General features: G+C 37.0%; 2 protein-coding genes and 1 pseudogene across 2 annotated transcripts in view; 2 read left to right on the top strand and 1 right to left on the bottom strand.

Moving 5' to 3' along the window:
- The window catches only part of LOC123534455 (uncharacterized), a 24,540-nt pseudogene extending 12,399 nt beyond the window's left edge, over positions 1–12,141 (top strand).
- Positions 1–18,574, top strand: part of LOC123565412 (cofilin/actin-depolymerizing factor homolog) — a 307,889-nt gene that overhangs the window by 235,645 nt on the left and 53,670 nt on the right. The gene's annotated exons all lie outside the window — the stretch shown is intronic.
- LOC123545502 (P2X purinoceptor 7-like) lies at positions 11,561–18,574 on the bottom strand. The gene is given in 4 exon segments (XM_045331826.2): positions 11,561–15,384; positions 16,112–16,149; positions 16,152–16,344; positions 16,821–18,574. Coding segments are annotated over 4 exon segments (501 nt in total). The 5' UTR covers positions 16,827–18,574; the 3' UTR covers positions 11,561–15,120.

Below are 18,574 nucleotides of genomic sequence, written 5' to 3'. Positions count from 1 at the left end.
TTGATGATATATAGGTCAGGTTTGAAACTGGGTCACGTGTGGTCATAAACTAGGTCAGTAGGTCTGAAAATAGAAAAACCTTGTGACCTCTCTAGAGGCCATATTTTTCATGGGATCTTTATGAAAATTAGTCAGAATGTTCACCTTGATGATATCTAGGTCAAGTTCGAAACTGGGTCACGTGCGGTCAAAAACTAGGTCAGTAGATCTAAAAATAGAAAAACCTTGTGACCTCTCTAGAGGCCATATTTTTCAAGAGATCTTCATGAAAATTGGTCAGAATGTTCATCTTGATGATATCTAGGTCAAGTTCGAAACTGGGTCAAGTGCGGTCAAAAACTAGGTCAGTAGGTCTAAAAATAGAAAAACCTTGTGACCTCTCTAGAGGCCATATTTCTCAATGGATCTTCATGAAAATTGGTGAGAATGTTCAGCTTGATGATACCTAGGTCAAGTTTGTAACTGGGTCATGTGCAGTCAAAAACTAGGTCAGTAGGTCAAAAAATAGAAAAACCTTGTGACCTCTCTAGAGGCCATATTTTTCATGAGATCTTCATGAAAATTGGTGAGAATGTTCACCTTGATGATATCTAAGTCAAGTTTAAAAGTGGGTCACATGCCTTCAAAAACTAGGTCATTAGGTCTAAAAATAGAAAAACCTTGTGACCTCTCTAGAGGCCATATTTTTCAAGAGATCTTCATGAAAATTGGTCAGAATGTTCATCTTGATGATATCTAGGCCAGGTTCGAAACTGGGTCACGTGCGGTCAAAAACTAGGTCAGTAGTTCTAAAAATAGAAAAACCTTGTGACGTCTCTAGAGGCCATATTTCTGAATGGATCTTCATGAAAATTGGTGAGAATGTTCAGCTTGATGATACCTAGGTCAAGTTCCTAACTGGGTCATGTGGGGTCAAAAACTAGGTCAGTAGGTCGAAAAATAGAAAAACCTTGTGACCTCTCAAGAGGCCATATTTTTCATGAGATCTTCATGAAAATTGGTGAGAATGTTCACCTTGATGATATCTAGGTCAAGTTCAAAAGTGGGTCACATGCCTTCAAAAACTAGGTCATTAGGTCAAATAATAGAAAAACCTTGTGACCTCTCTAGAGGTCATATTTTTCAATGGATCTTCATGAAAATTGGTCAGAATTTTTTATCTTGATGATATCTAGGTCACATGTGCTCAAAAACTAGGTCACAGTGTCAAATAATAGAAATAACGACGTCATACTCAGTTCAGCACTGGGTCATGTGGGGATAGGTGAGCGATTCAGGACCATCATGGTCCTCTTTTTTATTACTTGCATAACTGAGAAAAAATTACTCGCTGAACATAAAGTCAAAATCATGCAAGTTATAGCACACCAACTATAAAAGTCACAATGTTGGTTATATTTGAAGTACAGTGAGATTCATTGAGCCCTTCTAGGCTTTATTTAGACAAGGGCTTACACCTGGTATAAGCCATTATTCTCAGGGTCTATGCATGTCATGTACTGTGCTAACTACTCTATTTTAGTCTTCTAAACAGGATATATTTATATCACCCACCACACAATGGTGAGGGAGACATGTTGATTTACCCCTGTCTGTCTGCCACAAATATTGTCCGTGCTCTAAGTAAAACTTTTCTCTTACAATCTTCACAAAACTTGAACAAAACCTGTTTTACCACAAGTCCTCGCCCAAGTTTGATAACTAGCCATATTGGCTAAGGTACTTCGGAACTATGACACTTGAAATACCGAAATGTTTCCTTTTACTATAGTCTGTGTTTTAAGTCAAACATTTCTCATCCGATCTTAATCAAACTTCACCATGCACTTCAGAATTGTGTCTCTTGAATTACTGACGATCATCTAATTTTACTCTTCATCGAACTGAGTTGCACAGTTCTCATTGCATCTTTACCGAACTTGAACCAAATGTTTTTGACTATTACTCATCGCCAAAGTTCAAACCAAATCGCCACAGACACTTGAAATACCCAAAATGAGCCTTTTACTTGTAGTAATTAAACAGTATATAAAGACTGACTTACTATTTATATGATAAGGCAGTTGAGGGAGAAATGCGCTTTTCACCATCTTCCTTTGGTTTACAATATTATGAATTTATTACTGTTATTTTTTTATATGTAGGTATGTAGCAATGGTCATGTCAGCAAGGAGTGGTGTTCTCAGCCAATCTTGAACAAACGCCTCCATAGTGGAGATTTCTTAGTGTGTGGTTCCATACTGGCGTCAGGAAACAACTACGGGAAGCTGTGTTTGTGGGCAAAAATGTTGAATCTGAGATTTCCGTCATCAGACCAGTTTCACAGAATCCAGTCAACATACCTTGTGCCCACTATTGACCAGTACTGGCAGGAGCATCAACAGGGCATTATTGATAAATTTAGAGGACAAAAAGTTGTTGTATTAGGTATTTTTATTATATATTCCTCTTTATAATGCATTTGAATTTAGTCTGATTACATATACCTTTATTACAGGTACATTTTTTTTGCTATCCTGAAACAAGCAGTTATAAATATGTTTCTATAAAGTTATTTTATATTTATTTACATATGCCTCTAAAATATTCAGTCTATTGTTTATGATATTATAACATTTGTCCTTACAACATTTCCAGTCAAAATTAGAGCTATTGAATAGTATTATGTTGATTAAAAACTTTGGATTTTATTTCTGATGTCATGTAATAAAATACTTAGTGCCAGTCAATAAAAGATACTATGGCTTTGTTCCTTCAGACAGCTGTTGTTCCTTCAACAGTTTATTTAACTATCAGGCAAGCCATTAAAATGATAAAAATTATAAAATGTAACAGATAACAAGAGTAAGATTATTTTCTATATATCAAACAGGTGATGGCCGAAACGACTGACCAGGGCACAGTTCACAGTATTGTTCGTACACTCTGATGGAAGAAAGGACTAAATCTATAATCATAATGACCATCAAAACTCTTGACAAAAGAGTAACAGACAGAAAATCTGTTAATATGGAAAAACTAGGCTTTCAAAAAGGAATGGCTGAGCTGGGAAATGCAGGGGTAGAAGTGAAGGAAGTAGTTACAGATGCTCGCCTTGGTATAGGAGCAATAATGAGTGAGTAATGAGTATTGTCATTTGTTTTAGAATCAAGGTCAGTTTTCCTAAGCCTGATTTTTTTTATAATAATATAGCATACAATAATTTTATTCCATGATTGGGGTTTCTCTTGAAGCATCAACTGCTAATTATGTCTCCCCCAGGAGACATATTGTTTTTGCCCTGTCCGTCCTTCCGTCCGTCCGTCCTTCCGTCCGTCCGTACGTCACACTTCATTTCCGAGCAATAACTGGAGAACCGTTTGACCTAGAACTTTCAAACTTCATAGGGTTGTAGGGCTGCTGGAGTAGACGACCCCTATTGTTTTTGGGGTCACTCCCTCAAAGGTCAAGGTCACAGGGGCCCGAACATTGAAAACCATTTCCGATCAATAACTAGAGAACCACTTGACCCAGAATGTTGAAACTTCATAGGATGATTGTACATGCAAAGTAGATGACCCTTATCGATTTTGGGGTCACTCCATTAAAGGTCAAGGTCACAGGGGCCCGAACATTGAAAACCATTTCCGGTCAGTAACTTGAGAACCACTTGACCCAGAATGTTGAAACTTCATAGGATGATTGGTCATGAAGAGTAGATGACCCCTATTGATTTTGGGGTCACTCTGTCAAAGGTCAAGGTCACAGGGGCCTGAACATGGAAAACCATTTCCGATCAATAACTAGAGAACCACTTGACCCAGAATGTTGAAATTTCATAGGATGATTGGTCATGAAGAGTAAATGACCCCTATTGATTTTGGGGTCACTCTGTCAAAGGTCAAGGTCACAGGGGCCTGAACATGGAAAACCATTTCCGATCAATAACTAGAGAACCACTTGACCCAGAATGTTGAAACTTCATAGGATGATTGGTCATGCAGAGTAGATGACCCCTATCGATTTTGGGGTCACTCTGTCAAAGGTCAAGGTCACAGGGGCCTGAACATGGAAAACCATTTCCGGTCAGTAACTTGAGAACCACTTGACCGAGAATGTTGAAACTTAATAGGATGATTGGTCATGCAGAGTAGATGACCCCTTTTGATTTTGGGGTCACTCCATTAAAGGTCAAGGTCACAGGGGCTTGAACATGGAAAACCATTTCCGGTCAGTAACTTGAGAACCACTTGACCCAGAATGTTGAAACTTAATAGGATGATTGGTCATGCAGAGTAGATGACTCCTAACGATTTTGGGGTCACTCTGTGAAAGGTCAAGGTCACAGGGGCCTGAACATTGAAAACCATTTCCGGTCAGTAACTTGAGAACCACTTGACCCAGAATGATGAAATTTCATAGGATGATTGGTCATACAGAGTAGATGACCCCTAATGATTTTAGGGTCACTCTGTTAAAGGTCAAGGCCACAGGGGCCTGAACATGGAAAACCATTTCCGATCAATAACTTGAGAACCTCTTGACCCAGAATGTTTAAACTTCATATGATGATTGTTCATGCAGAGTAAATGACCCCTAATGATTTTGGGGTCACTCTGTTAAAGGTCAAGGTCACAGGGGCCTGAACATTGACAACCAGTTCCGATCAATAGCTTGAGAACCTCTCGACCCAGAATGTTGAAACTTCATAGGATGATTGAACATGCAGAGTAGATGACCCCTATTGTTTTTGGGGTCACTCCGTTAAAGGTCAAGGTCACAAGGGCCTGAACATTTATAACCAGTTCCGATCAATAACTTGAGAACCACTTGACCCAGAATGTTGAAACTTCATAGGATGATTGAACATGCAGAGTAGATGACCCCTATTGATTTTGGGGTCAGTCTATTAAATGTCAAGGCCACAGTGGCCTGTTCATGTAAAATCATTTTTTGGAAATAACTTGAGAACCACTTGACCTACAATGTTGAAACTTAATAGGATGATTGGACTTGCAGAGTAGATGACCCCTATTTATTTTGAGGTCACTTGATCAAAGGTCAAGGTCACAGAAGCCTGAACAGTGACTTGAGAACCACTAGGCCAGGAGTGTTGAAATTTAGCGGGATGATTGGACATGCCAAGTAGATGATCCCTATTGCAGCCAACCATCAGTGTCTCTTTGACTTTTGCTCCTAACCCCTATTGACTTCTTGCCTATAGGACTTTGCATTGGGGGAGACATGCGCTTTTTTACAAAAGCATTTTCTAGTTTACAAATTATGTAGAAGTCTGTGTGTAACAATATATTTATGACATTGTGTTTCATTTCACTGCAACAACTTCAAAGGTGATTACCTTTATCATAAATAGAAATTTAGTGCTCTGTCTGTACAACAACACCCATTGACAATATGGGAGATTGGAAATTTTGTTGTTGTTTGAAGGGAGTTGTTGTTGAGAGGTAAAATAAATAAAACAGCACATTTTGGGGTCAGTAGCAAATTAGCAATTGTTGTTGCAGGAAGGGAATTGTTGTTGCAGGAAGGGAATTGTTGTTCAGAGGGTTCTTTTAGAGAGTGAGCATTGTATTACAATGTATGAAAAGTGATGTGTAAAAACTGGGTTTACATCAGAAAGTTCTGTTCCTTCATGTACATGCTTAAAAATGCATTTTTTATTATTCAGAGTCAAGGTATCCACATTTAAAGCATTCTCACGACATTTGGCATGTGGCCAAGAATCTCGGGAAAAAGATAGTAAAGGTAAATTATGGAATAAATGCAATAATAATGGTGTAATAAGAATGTATGTTGTCTTTCTTATGATAGAATTAATGGTGTTGACATTTTTTTTATTTTCAGCCCACCTGAGCCAAAGGCTCATGGTGATCTATTGTGACCGCTCAATGTCCGTCGTGCTTTGTCCGTCCGTCAACATTTCCTAAAAAAATATTCTTGAAAACCACTGGTCAGAATTACACCAAACTTCACAGGAATGATCCTTGGGTGGCCCCCTTTCAAAATTGTTCAAAGAATTGAATTCCATCCAGAACTCTGGTTGTCATGTATGTGTAAAAAATGGCCCCGCCCCGGGGGTCACATCGTTTTATATAGACTTATCTCGGGAAAACTTTGAACATCTTCTTGTACAAAACCACATGACCTACGGCTTTGATATTTGGTATGTATCATCATCTACTGGTCCTCTACCAAGATTGTTCAAATTATCCCCCAAGGGTCAAATGTGGCCCCGCCCCAGGGATCGCAAGTTTTACATAGACTTAAATAGGAAAAAAGCCTTAAAATCTTCTTGTCTCAGACCTTTGATATTTGGTTTGTAGCAGTGTCTTATGGTCATCAACCAAAATTGTTCAAACTGTACCCCTGGGGTGAAAAGAGGTCCTGCCCTGGGGGTCCCAAGTTTCGTATAGACTTATATAGGAAAAAGCTTTAAAAATCTTCTTGTCAGAAACCGTATGACCTAGGCTTTTGATATTTGGTATGATGCATTGTCTAGTAGTCCTCTACCAAAATGGTTCAAATTATGCCCCTGGGGTTAAAAGAGGCCTGGGGTCACTTAGTTATTATGTGAGTTATATATAGGAAAATTACTAAAAATCATCTGATCCTATTTCCACGACTATTTTATTATAATTACGTGATGACCCCAAGTAATATGATGTCACTTGATTGTGACCTTGACCTACCGACCTACTTTCTTGTTTATAAGCTACAGCCTTGAAATATTGATGACTTACACAGTTTTGCACAAAAATCGTAAAACTGAATTTTATTGGCCATGAATGTGATGTACTGACTTTCTTATATTTTATCATCAGTTTGACATTTGAAAATGTAGCTCATATTACTCAGGTGAGCGATCCAGGGTCATCATGACCCTCTTGTTTTATATTGTTTTCAGAATTTACACTGCATATAGTTGTCAATACATAAAAGATTGCAAGTAGGACTTAACCCAAAGCCATGATTGGACCAAATTCTCTGAATGCATGACTTATATATTTTGCAGAGCAAAATAAAGTGAAGAAATAATAAGTTTTTTATGATGTCACTTTAATAACTTGAATATAACTAATTTTTATCTCATTGCATAAGAAAGTGCTGATGGTTATCTATTCTGAGTGTAATCATCAATTTTCAATAATTTGACTGTTACAACTATACAGTCTAGACCAAGTAAGATACAATGTAATCTAATGTAAGAACTGGGTCAGGTGAATGGTATAGGGTTTTCAGTCCCGTCTTGTTTATTGTAAATAATGGTATAAATCTATACCTAAGTTATGTATACCCAGCCTTTTCTATCTTTCTGAAATATAGGTTGCCCAGAAGAAGCAGAACTCTGTGTTGTTGAAGTGGTCAAAAGACATTGTGAACCATTTCTGGTTTGCTTGCAAAGAAGCAGACACATGCAGTCAGTTTGTGGTAAAAACTAATTATCATTTTCTTTTGGTAATGTTGTCAAATCAATACTACTATAACACTGTTAAAAACATAACTTACTATTAGTACATAGTGAAAAAAAAATCAGGAGATTAGACATTTGATGTTTACTTCAGGGTAACAAGCTTGCTTATTTGAGTAAAGATACAAGAAAGCTATGACTGTAAGGTTAAGCTGCTTGTCACGAACTGAAAACAGTATTGTTTTACAATGGCTAGAAGACAGTTGACGTAAGCATAGTGCATGTTGAAGAATGCCGAAAGCATTTTGGTTGATACATTACAGCTGATGTAATTTTCAGCTAATATGGAGAAATTTTTTTTCAGGCTTGGGCTTGTATAAATACATTATGTTTTCTTATCAAATGTTCTGTTAGGAACTGTAATAACATTCAATTTTAGAGTATCTGGAGAAGTGTTCTGCATCACATCACAAACACACATGAATGGATTTTACCCGATGAAAATGGGCAAACTGGGTGCTTACATGAACCTTTGACAACATAGGAGGCAAGAGATAAACCATGGCTAGACCCCTCTATGGATGCAGCAGTGTTGAAAGATTTAAGCAGCGTTGTCTTAGATAAAAGACTTCTAAGCAAAGTTGGCTACTACTTAAACTTCAGGTATTTCTTTCTTTTGATAAGAGGTAAACTGAGAGGTGATTTATACATTCCCTGATACTTGGCCTTTAAAGTCTGTCTACCATCCGTTTGTTTGTCCATCTGCATAAGTGTGTCAGCTTTACTGGTCGAACAGCTGGCTGGATTTCAACGAAACTTCACAGGAGTGGTCAGTACCAACCCTAGATGTAAATGTTTGCATGTTCTACTTCACTGCACAAAAGTGCAATCAGAACTAAAATAGAAAAATCTTGTCCACCTGTCAGAGGTCAAACTGCTGGACAGATTTGAACAAAACTTTACATGAGTGATCAGTACCAAGCCAAGTTGTGCATATTGTCAGCAGTTTTCGCTTTGTTGCACAAAATGGACACAAGACCTCAAAGTATACATGGTAGGGACATGACACCTAAAAAAACACACCAAAAAACACCTTATCAGTACAGTAAGGTATAGATGGACAATAAAGTCTTCAATATAGCCCCTGCATGTTGAAGCGAAGGGGATACATTAATCATTTACAAATTTTGTCTACATGTGTTCTAAGAAATATGCATATATTTGTGTAATATCTCTTTTTTTCATTACATTTATGCCTGTTTTCTATATGATAGTGTTTTATCTGCATTCAGGAATAGGTCTAACATTTTGTGGCCATAAATGATCTTCATAAAATGTGACAATATTTATTTTATTGAAATATTTTCATTTTGTTATATTTGTGTACATATTTGTAGGAATTTAGTACAGATATAAACTGATCATTCCTGCTTGTAAATATTGCAGGAGTACGGCAGATCTTGAATGTTTCCATCAGCTTATCCTGATGTACTGTTCTTAGAGGTTTTCTTATTCCCCGCCTGTATACGGAGCCAGAAATCTTCTTGCTGCTCTTGATCACAATATGAATCTGGACAGAGATGTGATTGTCAACAAAGATGGAACACAAAGGTAAATGAATAAAAAGTATATGCTTTCAATTATCCCTGTGAGTGGTAGTGTGTTACAGGAATGGCCTCCATTCATCCGTAAGAATTGTGTCTGCTTAAAAAAACTTTAACCTCTTGAAGGACTTTCATGAAACTTGGATCAAATGATCACCTCAGTAAGACAATGTGCAGAACTTGTGAGTCTACCATGTCGTCTCAAGATCGATGTCACAACTCTGGGTCAAATGTTTGAGCCTTCCATTTTGTGTCCACACTGTATCTTCGAAACTCCTAAAGGATTTTCATACAAATTGGGTCTTATCACCATATCAAGTTGATATGCATAACTGCAAAATATCCATGCCTGCGTAAGGTCATGGTCACAGCTAAAATGTGTAAGCCTTCAATTTCTTATTCTCTCCATTTCTGCTGAAGCCCTTTAATGATTTTCTGGAAACTTTGGTCAACTGTTCACTTCATTTACCAATTGTGTTTGCCAATAAGCTCTCAGCCAACTTTAGTGCCTAGCCAAGTTGGCCCAGGCACTTTTGAATTATGACCATTGAAACATTTTATCTATAATACCACTGAAAGTCTGGGAATTATATATATAGGGAGTAGGTTTAACACTCGAACATTTGTCATCAGATCTTATACCACTAATTTGATTTGGCAGTCGTGGGATACTTGCAAACAAAAGTAGCTATAGTTTTTATGGTTGTCCACTACACATTTGTTCATCATTCAGTCAGTTACAAGTGGGATTCTGCAGTAAGTCAGGCTCAAGATATTGATTCATGAAACCTGGTACATGTAAAGACTGCATTATGGTTATATGCACATTTTGTTGCTATTGCAAGAATTTCCATGCTGTGGCAGCAATTGACAAATGCCCTGTTTCGAAATGCAACTTTTATTGCTTGTGAATACATTTTGTATAGTTTCAGTGATAAACCATAATACCAAAGGTGCCTAGAACATTCTGTCAGCTAGATATGGAGTATGTTTCACATTTGTAACTAAATAATATTTTGCAACAACTCTACGTTGTTATAGTGAACTGTGAAATATTGCCAACACTAGGCAGAGTAAATTAGTTTTAGCAATTAAAACACCTTCTGTGAATGATGTGCTTGAATGATTGGAAATGCCGTTTCCTTTATTATCTTCATTTGTTTACAAACATGCAATTTACACTTTTTCAGATTACAGAGAATCTGGAATAAGAAGAGTGGGCGATGGACAGCACAGGCAAAGAAAGAGCCCAAGAGTTATGGATATGTCAGAGATATCCTAAATAGAGCTTTAAAAATGCGCATTCATGACAAGACTGGTATGCGAAGGAAAAAGGAACTTGAAGCAGATGATCCCAGATATTGCCCCAGAGGAGCCAAAGCCTACAAGAGAACTTATGGAAGAGAAAGTGTCTCGTTTTAAGTGAGAAAGTAATGACCCAATGGGAAGCCATACACAAGGACATAGTCCATACAAGCAAAATCATATTTTTACAATTTTAGAAAGCTAAGGACTGTTACGTAGCATTTTATGTCTACAAAATTTGAGTTAATTTTCTACAGGACTATAAATATCAGAAATAGCAAATATGACTTTGACGTAAGAAACAAAGAAAATAGAACATATAAATAAGTTGTCATCCTGCTTTATGTAAGTATTTAGCACAATGCCAGTTGTTATCATCACAAATACAATTTTTAAAAGAAGTGTAACTTACTGGTAAATATTATGTGTTTTTTGTGAAGCTTTATCTTTCATAGAGTGCTTCCAACCTATCTAGATATTTAAATCACACTGTTCAGGGTTTTATTTTTGTTTAGGCTGAACTAATCCATTCACATAGTATTATGATATTACTTGGCAGGAATGTCTACCATAATTAGATGGCATGTCATGAGCAACACTAGCACTTTTACCTACAAGTTCAAGGTAACAGAGGTCACAGATAAAACAGGAACTGTTTCCTGTCCAGTCCTAAGTCTGGCATCATTTAAAGGATTTTGAAAAAACTTGCCATAAATGTTCGCAATAGTGAGATGTAATGTCATGTGCCAGACCCAGATTCCTAGCTCCAAGGTGAAGGTCAGACAGGTCAAAGCTTTAATGGAATAAGTTTTGTGTCAGTTATACCAGCCACCATAGGAGGGATTTTGCTGATAATTTACCTAAATGTTTACCATAATTAGACTGTGGGTCATGCGCAGATCTAGACCCCATAGCTCTATGGCAAAGGCCACACTTACACGTACAGATTAAGGGCAGTTCATCACTCTGCCATTTACAAACTTATTTTGAAATAAGTTGGCATAAGTGTTTCCTATAATGAGGGTTAACATTATCTGTTTCCTGTCTTATCCATTACTCTTGTATCCATAAAGAGATCTAAAATAACTTGTCATAAATGCTCAGGGGGTTTTCAACTATCAATGACAGCTTGTTTTGTTTTTTTGCCTGAAAAAAAAAACAAAGGATGATAAACAAGTATCCTTACTTTACTGAGCTGGTTTCCATAAGGGACATGATTATAAATGAAGAACAAACAAATACACATTTATGACATATTTTTACTTTATGATCTTTCTCAGAAATTATAACATACTTCAACTAAATTATAAAGTAAATATTGTTATTTTGTCTTTTCACAACTAATGAGCTGAAAGGGTTACAAAACAGATGTAAGGCTATTACTGAAAAAATGTCTGTAACTGTACTCTTGAATGACCATAGCTGAAAGCATTCTTTTCATTTTTAGTTCTAAAGCAAGGGTCCATTACAGGAATGGTTTATCAATTTTTGAATTGGGTAAACACATAAAAAACCCGAATGTTCCTACCCAGCATGTATCATAAATGTCTCTGTAAAAGCACTAAAAAAATACTTTCAGAATGTAAACTGCTTTGATGCTTGTTAAAATGTAAAAGCACAAATAAGATTTGCAACATTTTTTGAAGTCTAAAAACAGGATGTACCAAAAATGATTATTACAAAAATATACCTGAAGTAGCCCTTGCTTTTGGTACTGGAGGCTTGGAAAATAAAATCACAATTTTTATAAAGAGAACTGTATTGAAACTGAAACTTCTTTTCATTTTGTTTTCTATCACAATACAAAATAAAACGTGAAGATCATATGCTTTATTTTCCCTCTGGTATTTATGTCGGTCAAAAGCTATACATAGCTTATGTTTATAATGTTGTTTTATCTACCGACAATAAATAAATATTGACTTGACTTGACCAAGTAAGAAATAATTTTACAGCATTACCATATTCCCCAGTACAAAGCGCACCAAATAAGTGAAATTAAATTTCATGTTAGCAAACGTTTACATCTCTCCAAAATTCTAGAACTTTTAGCTATATGAAGCTGCGTAATGTATAGTGATATTTTTATACCCCCACAAAACAAATTTTGGGGGTGGGGGGTATATAGGAGTGAGCTTGTCGGTCGGTCCGTCTGTCAGTTGATTTTCATGGTTTCCTGATAATTACTCATGAATGGCTTGACCAATTAAAATATTTTTTGGTACACAGGTGTAACATTAGAAAATACAGGTCAAGTTCGACTTTAGGGTCAGTAGGTCAAAGGTCAAGATCACAGTGACTCAGAACAGTTAAACGTTTTCCGGCTGATGACTTGAGAACGCTTTGGTGTAGGATCATAATTTTTTGAACAAAGGTGTAACATGATAAAATACAAGTCAAGTTTGACTTTGGGGTAAACATGTCAAAGGTCAAGGTCACAATGACACTGAACAGTAAAACAGTTTCTGGATGAAAACTTGAGAAGGTATGGGTCTAAGATCATATAATTTTGTACACAGGTGTAACATCATGAAATACAGGTCAAGTTCGACTTTGAGGTAATTTGGTCAAAGGTCAAGGTCACTGTGACGCATAACAGTAAATGGTTTCCGCATGGTAACTAAGAATGCTTTGGTCTAGGATTATAATTTTTTGTTCACAGGTGTAACAGGATAAAATACAGGTCAAATTCGACTTTGAAATACGTAGGTCAAAGGTCAAGGTCACAACGACACAAAACAGTTAATTGGTTTACGGATGAGAACGCTTTGGCCTATGATCATGAAAATTGATAGGGACTTTGGTTATGACAAAGAAGTATAAAATACACAGAATGGCAACTGGCTGTAATCTCACGTGAGCTCGTGTCAGAGCGTGATTCGGCGTTATCTTACTAAAAACAAACATCGACAAGCATGCAGTTACAATTTGTACCTTTAAAACTACATTTAAAATACATGTTAGCTTCTAAAACAAAATTAGTTTAATGAGAAATGGTCTTAAGACACGAAGTACAGGGTTTTTTTTGCCATCGAAAGAAGCGTGGTCATACGGTGATAATTATTTTACCGCTGAATAATTGCTTTCGCATACAAAATGGCGCGTGGAGAAAGCGCCACTTCCGGTAACGAGATCTCGTTTTTTTGTCACGGGAGGTTGGCGAGATTTGCTCTATATGCCTTTCAAGTTGCCAATCTATTTATTTTATAGCTCTTTGGTTATGACCAGAAAACGACCCCTTATGATTTTTAGATCATTAGGTCACAGGTCAAGGTCACAGTGACCTTGAACATTTAAAAAGGTTTTCAGATAATAACTTCAGAACACTTTGGACAACGATCAAGAAACTTAAAAGGGAGGTTGATCATGTCCAGCAGATGACCCCCTATTGATTATGAGTTCTAAAGGTCAAATTTACTTGGAACATTGAACTTGGAACTTTTCCGGACAATTTCTTGAGAATGCTTGTTCTTTATTCTTTAGACAAATGGCACATATCATATTTTCCAACCCAACAGTTTTAAAGTATAATAAATCATGTGTAAAAATGGACATTTCCATGAGAAAACCTGTATCAGTGACTTGATTACTTATTGCATAATAAGAAGATTAGGGGTTGAAGACAGAAGGGTATTCCATCATGCTGTGTGTCGAGGATATGGGACATATTCTATGTCCCCCTTCAAGGAAGGTGGGGTATATTGTTGTGCAGATGTTGGTTGGTCTGTAGACCAATTTGTTTCTGGATGATTAGTCAGGAAAGCTTAGGACTAGGAACATGAAAGTTGATAGAGAGATGGGTCATTTCCAGCAGATGACCCCTATTGATATGAGGTCAGTAGGCTAAAGGACAATGTCACAATGACATGTAACACTAAACTGTTTCCAGATTATAAATCAAGCATGCATGGGACTAGGTTCATGAATGTTGATAGGGAGGTTGGCCATTACCAGCAGATATACCCTATTAAGTTTGAGGTAAGTAGCTTTTAGGTCAAGGTGACAGTGACACAGCACAATTTCATTGTGATAACTATAGAGCACTTGAACCTAGGATAATGAACTTCATAGGGAGCTGGCCATAACCAGCAGATGACACCTTTTGAATTTAAGGTCAGTAGGATAAAGGTCAAGGACACAGTGACCTGGAACAATACATAATTTCCAGACTGTCGCTAATAATGCTTTGGCCTAGGATCCGAAAACTTACAGGGATGTTGATCATGACCAGCAGATGACCTCTATTGATTATGAGGCCAAAGGTCAAGACCACAGTGACTACATAATTTATGTATTATGTACAATTACTGAATGCATGAAAAGGGCATTTGTGTTTTACGAGCTATTGTTCAAATAAATGTCATTTGTGTTGTCATGGCAACGATTATTGCACAGCACCTATGCATCATGAAAATGTAGAGGTGTATAAAGAATATAAATGATTCAGAAAAAACACGATTGTAATTTTCAGTAAAATCACTCTGAACTGTTTGTAAATAATCACGTCACGTATATTTTAGTAAATTATACGCATTTGTTCCATAAATGACTTGAAAAAATACATAACATGCAGGACAACGCCAGTGTACTAGAGATATCACTACATTTTTACAATCACGTCTCAAAATGCTGTTGTTGACTGACTAAAAGTTTTGTAGGTCTTGAAATATTGAAGATAATCACTTCAAATTTTCTGATTTGAAAAGAAAAAGAATATTCTTCATGAAAATTTTGATATATCAGTTGTGAAATTTTTGTCATTAATACAGGTTTTCTCATGGACCGTCCAACAAATATTTATGTTCAACCAAGCCGAGATGATTTAAACCCAGTATATTGTCCAAAAGGATCAGGAAACTTGTCCCGTATCCTCCACACACAACAAGATGGAACGACCCTTCTGTCTCCAACCCCTAGGTGGCCAAAAGTCCACAGGATATACAGCCTGTATGCAGTGTGTCTGTTGGCAGCCATAAGGTCAGGCTCATCGTCATACACCAAGATATCTCGGCGCAGCAGTCTGGCAAGTGCCAGGACTGCCTCATCCAGGATGAGAACTTGAAAGTCCTGAAAATAATGCAACAATTATAAAATGCTAGGGAAAAGTAGGAAAGCTGAATATACAGAATTCCAAACATGTTACTTTTTCTCCATCTTGAAGTGGACAAACAAACCTGAATGACTTCACATAAAGTCAGTGTTACTAACACCTCTATAACAGATGATAATAATACATGCTGTAACACGTTTATTTTATCTTCATCTACCTACTTATATTACAACGGCCTGCAAAAGCTTTAAAATGCAGTGAAACTTGTGATAGGAGACCATAAAGAAGAGCAAAAATGGTGCTATAAGACAGGTGGTCTTAATACAGGTTCAGTCTGAATAAAATGTAATGTAGAGGGACCTAATGTTATGGTCTCATAACAAAGGTTTTTGTTTGATACAGTTTGTCTCTTAAGCAGGTTTGACTGTAATTTAACTTTAGATTTATTACTAAATCTCTTTAGTGGAAAAGCAAAGCTTCTGTGACATTCTATCTCCTGCATTCTAAGACCATGCCCTTGAAATATTGAAGAGGCAGATAAGCTCTGTTAGAGCCTAAAAGTTACAGTATATCATTTGGTCAATTCAACAGATACATATAGAATATAAATATGCAGGAATAATTACATAACTGATAGTTGTATTTGTTTACTTCTGACCAAAATGGTATGCATAAAAAATTCATTGCTACCATTATGAAAATGTTATAAATATATACAAACCATAACAAAAATGTCATACTTACTGGTATTAGGGACACACAGTTTTCCTTTCCACAACAGACTCAATGAGTGTAGGCATTTCTCTGCACTTGGTGTACACACACCAACCAGGCACGTTAGCATCAGGGCCTGGATGGTATCCACCTGGCTGCCTGACTGCTGGTCTCATGATGTCAATCATAACAGCTGGACTTTTTTCTAAGACACTGAGCAAAATCTCTTTGCAGTGTTCTTCACTCATCTTGTTTATTTCATCCTGCAAGTTGGTAACATTCAAACCTTATTTATTTCTGTTCCACTTCAATAAACTTTAGGTTCATCTAAATGTGCTTCAAAATTTAGAAATATGCTCCAAATTATTTGGTTGAATATTTTCTTTTATCATTTACTCTCATAAGGAACTTGCACTAAAATCTTACAACTTGTAATAAGATTTCCTACATGTCTCAATTTAGCCATTCCCAATATAGTAATCTCAATCTATAAACATTTAACAAAAATAACTTACCATTGAAAGACAAAATAGAAAACGGGGTGTGATTTTGTAAAATAAATGATCTTTGTAAATACATTCAAACTTCTGCAAAAACCAACACTGTATTTACAAAGTGATTTTTATAGATAGGTGGTCACTCAAACCAGGTAAATTTACGCTGTTGATGGATATGAAGTAAAAATGATGTAATTATTGCAAGTTCTTCTGTACAGAATTTGAATAACAAATGTAATTACCCTCATGCTGTCTTGTCTCTGTTGAATGTTTTCAAGGGCTTCATCTGCCCTTCCCGGCTGTAATCTACTTCTTGACCTCCCTCTTGATCTACCAACTCTACCACTGCCTCTCCTTCCCCGCCCTGTTGACTCGCGGCCTCTACAACCACTTCTTCTCCTTGAACCCCGAGCACCACGGCCTCTTCCACGTCCTCTTCCCCTGGTGGTCCTTTCCGGACTGCTAGACCTGGAGCTGGAAGCTTCCTCTGACTAAAAGGAAAACAAGACATCAACTTACTTTTTGCTTTGTAAAACGTCACCATAAATGCCAAGATAATTCATAATTGCAGCGTTAAATAGCCCGAACTAAAGATATTTAAGTGTATATGAGCCACACCATGAGAAAACCAACATAGTGGCTTTGCGACCAGCATGGATCCAGACCAGCCTGGTCATCTGTGCAGTCTTCTCAGGATCCATGCTGTTTGCTAACATTTTCTCTAATTGCAATAGGCTTTGAAATTGAACAGCATGGATCCTGACCAGATTGCGCAGATGTACAGGCTGGTCTTGATCCATGCTGATCGCAAATCCACTATGTTGGTTTTCTCATGGCGCAGCTCATATGCAGATTATAGAATAGGAATGTAAACTCATATTCATACAAAGTTTTAACCGTAGTAAAGCAGTGATATTTTTTGGAAATAACTAGAGCTATCACTAAAGGTGATGAATGTACCCCCCGCATGCACTGACACAGTACATTGCAATTTGACACACACAAGACTGCATAATTATTTGGACTGTATGTATATAGACTGTATGTATACAGTATAGTAACAAAAAACAAAGTCCCATAACTATGCAGAATATTTATCTAAAAGAATGTAACATGCCCCATGCACAACTAGGGTTGGTACTGATCACTTGTGTGAAGTTTCATTAAACTGTGTGCAAGGGTTTGGTAGATTAGGCACGCACAAGATTGCATATGAAGACTGTATGTACATAGTATGTTAACAAGAAACAAAGTCCCATAACTCTGCAATTTTTGTCGCTGAAAGAACCTAACATGCCCCATGCACAACTACTGTTGTTACTGACCAGTTGTGTGAAGTTTCATTAAATTGTGTCAAGGGGATGAGGAGAGATGGTGCGCACAAGATTGTGTCTATGTCTATAGTATAGTAACAAAAAAACAAAGTCCCATAACTCTGCATTTTTTTTTCTGAAAGAACCTAACATGCCCCATGCACAACTACTGTTGTTACTGATCACTTGTGTGAAGTTTCATTAAATTGTGTCAAGGGGATGAGGAGAGATGGTGCGCACAAGATTGTGTCTATGTATATATTATAGTAACAAAAAAACAAAGTCCCATAACTCTGCAAATTTGTTTTCTAAAAGAACCTAACATGCCCCATGCACAACTACTGTTGGTACTGATCACTTGTGTGAAGTTTCATTAAATTGTGTCCAGGGAATGAGGAGAGATGGTGCGCACAAGATTGTATCTATGTATATAGTATAGTAACAAAAAAACAAAGTCCCATAACTCTGCAAATTTTTTTTCTAAAAGAACCTAACATGCCCCATGCACAACTACTGTTGGTACTGATCACTTGTGTGAAGTTTCATTAAATTCTGTCAAGGGGATAAGGAGAGATGGTGCGCACAAGATTGCGTCTACGGACAGACGACCAGACGGACAGACAGACAGACGGACAGACAGACAACCTGAAACCAGTATACCCCCCTTACAACTTTGTTGTCGG

The sequence above is a fragment of the Mercenaria mercenaria genome, chromosome 1 (genome assembly GCF_021730395.1).
Source record: "Mercenaria mercenaria strain notata chromosome 1, MADL_Memer_1, whole genome shotgun sequence".
Taxonomy (NCBI): domain Eukaryota; kingdom Metazoa; phylum Mollusca; class Bivalvia; order Venerida; family Veneridae; genus Mercenaria; species Mercenaria mercenaria.
This window is presented reverse-complemented; position numbering and strand designations above follow the sequence as displayed.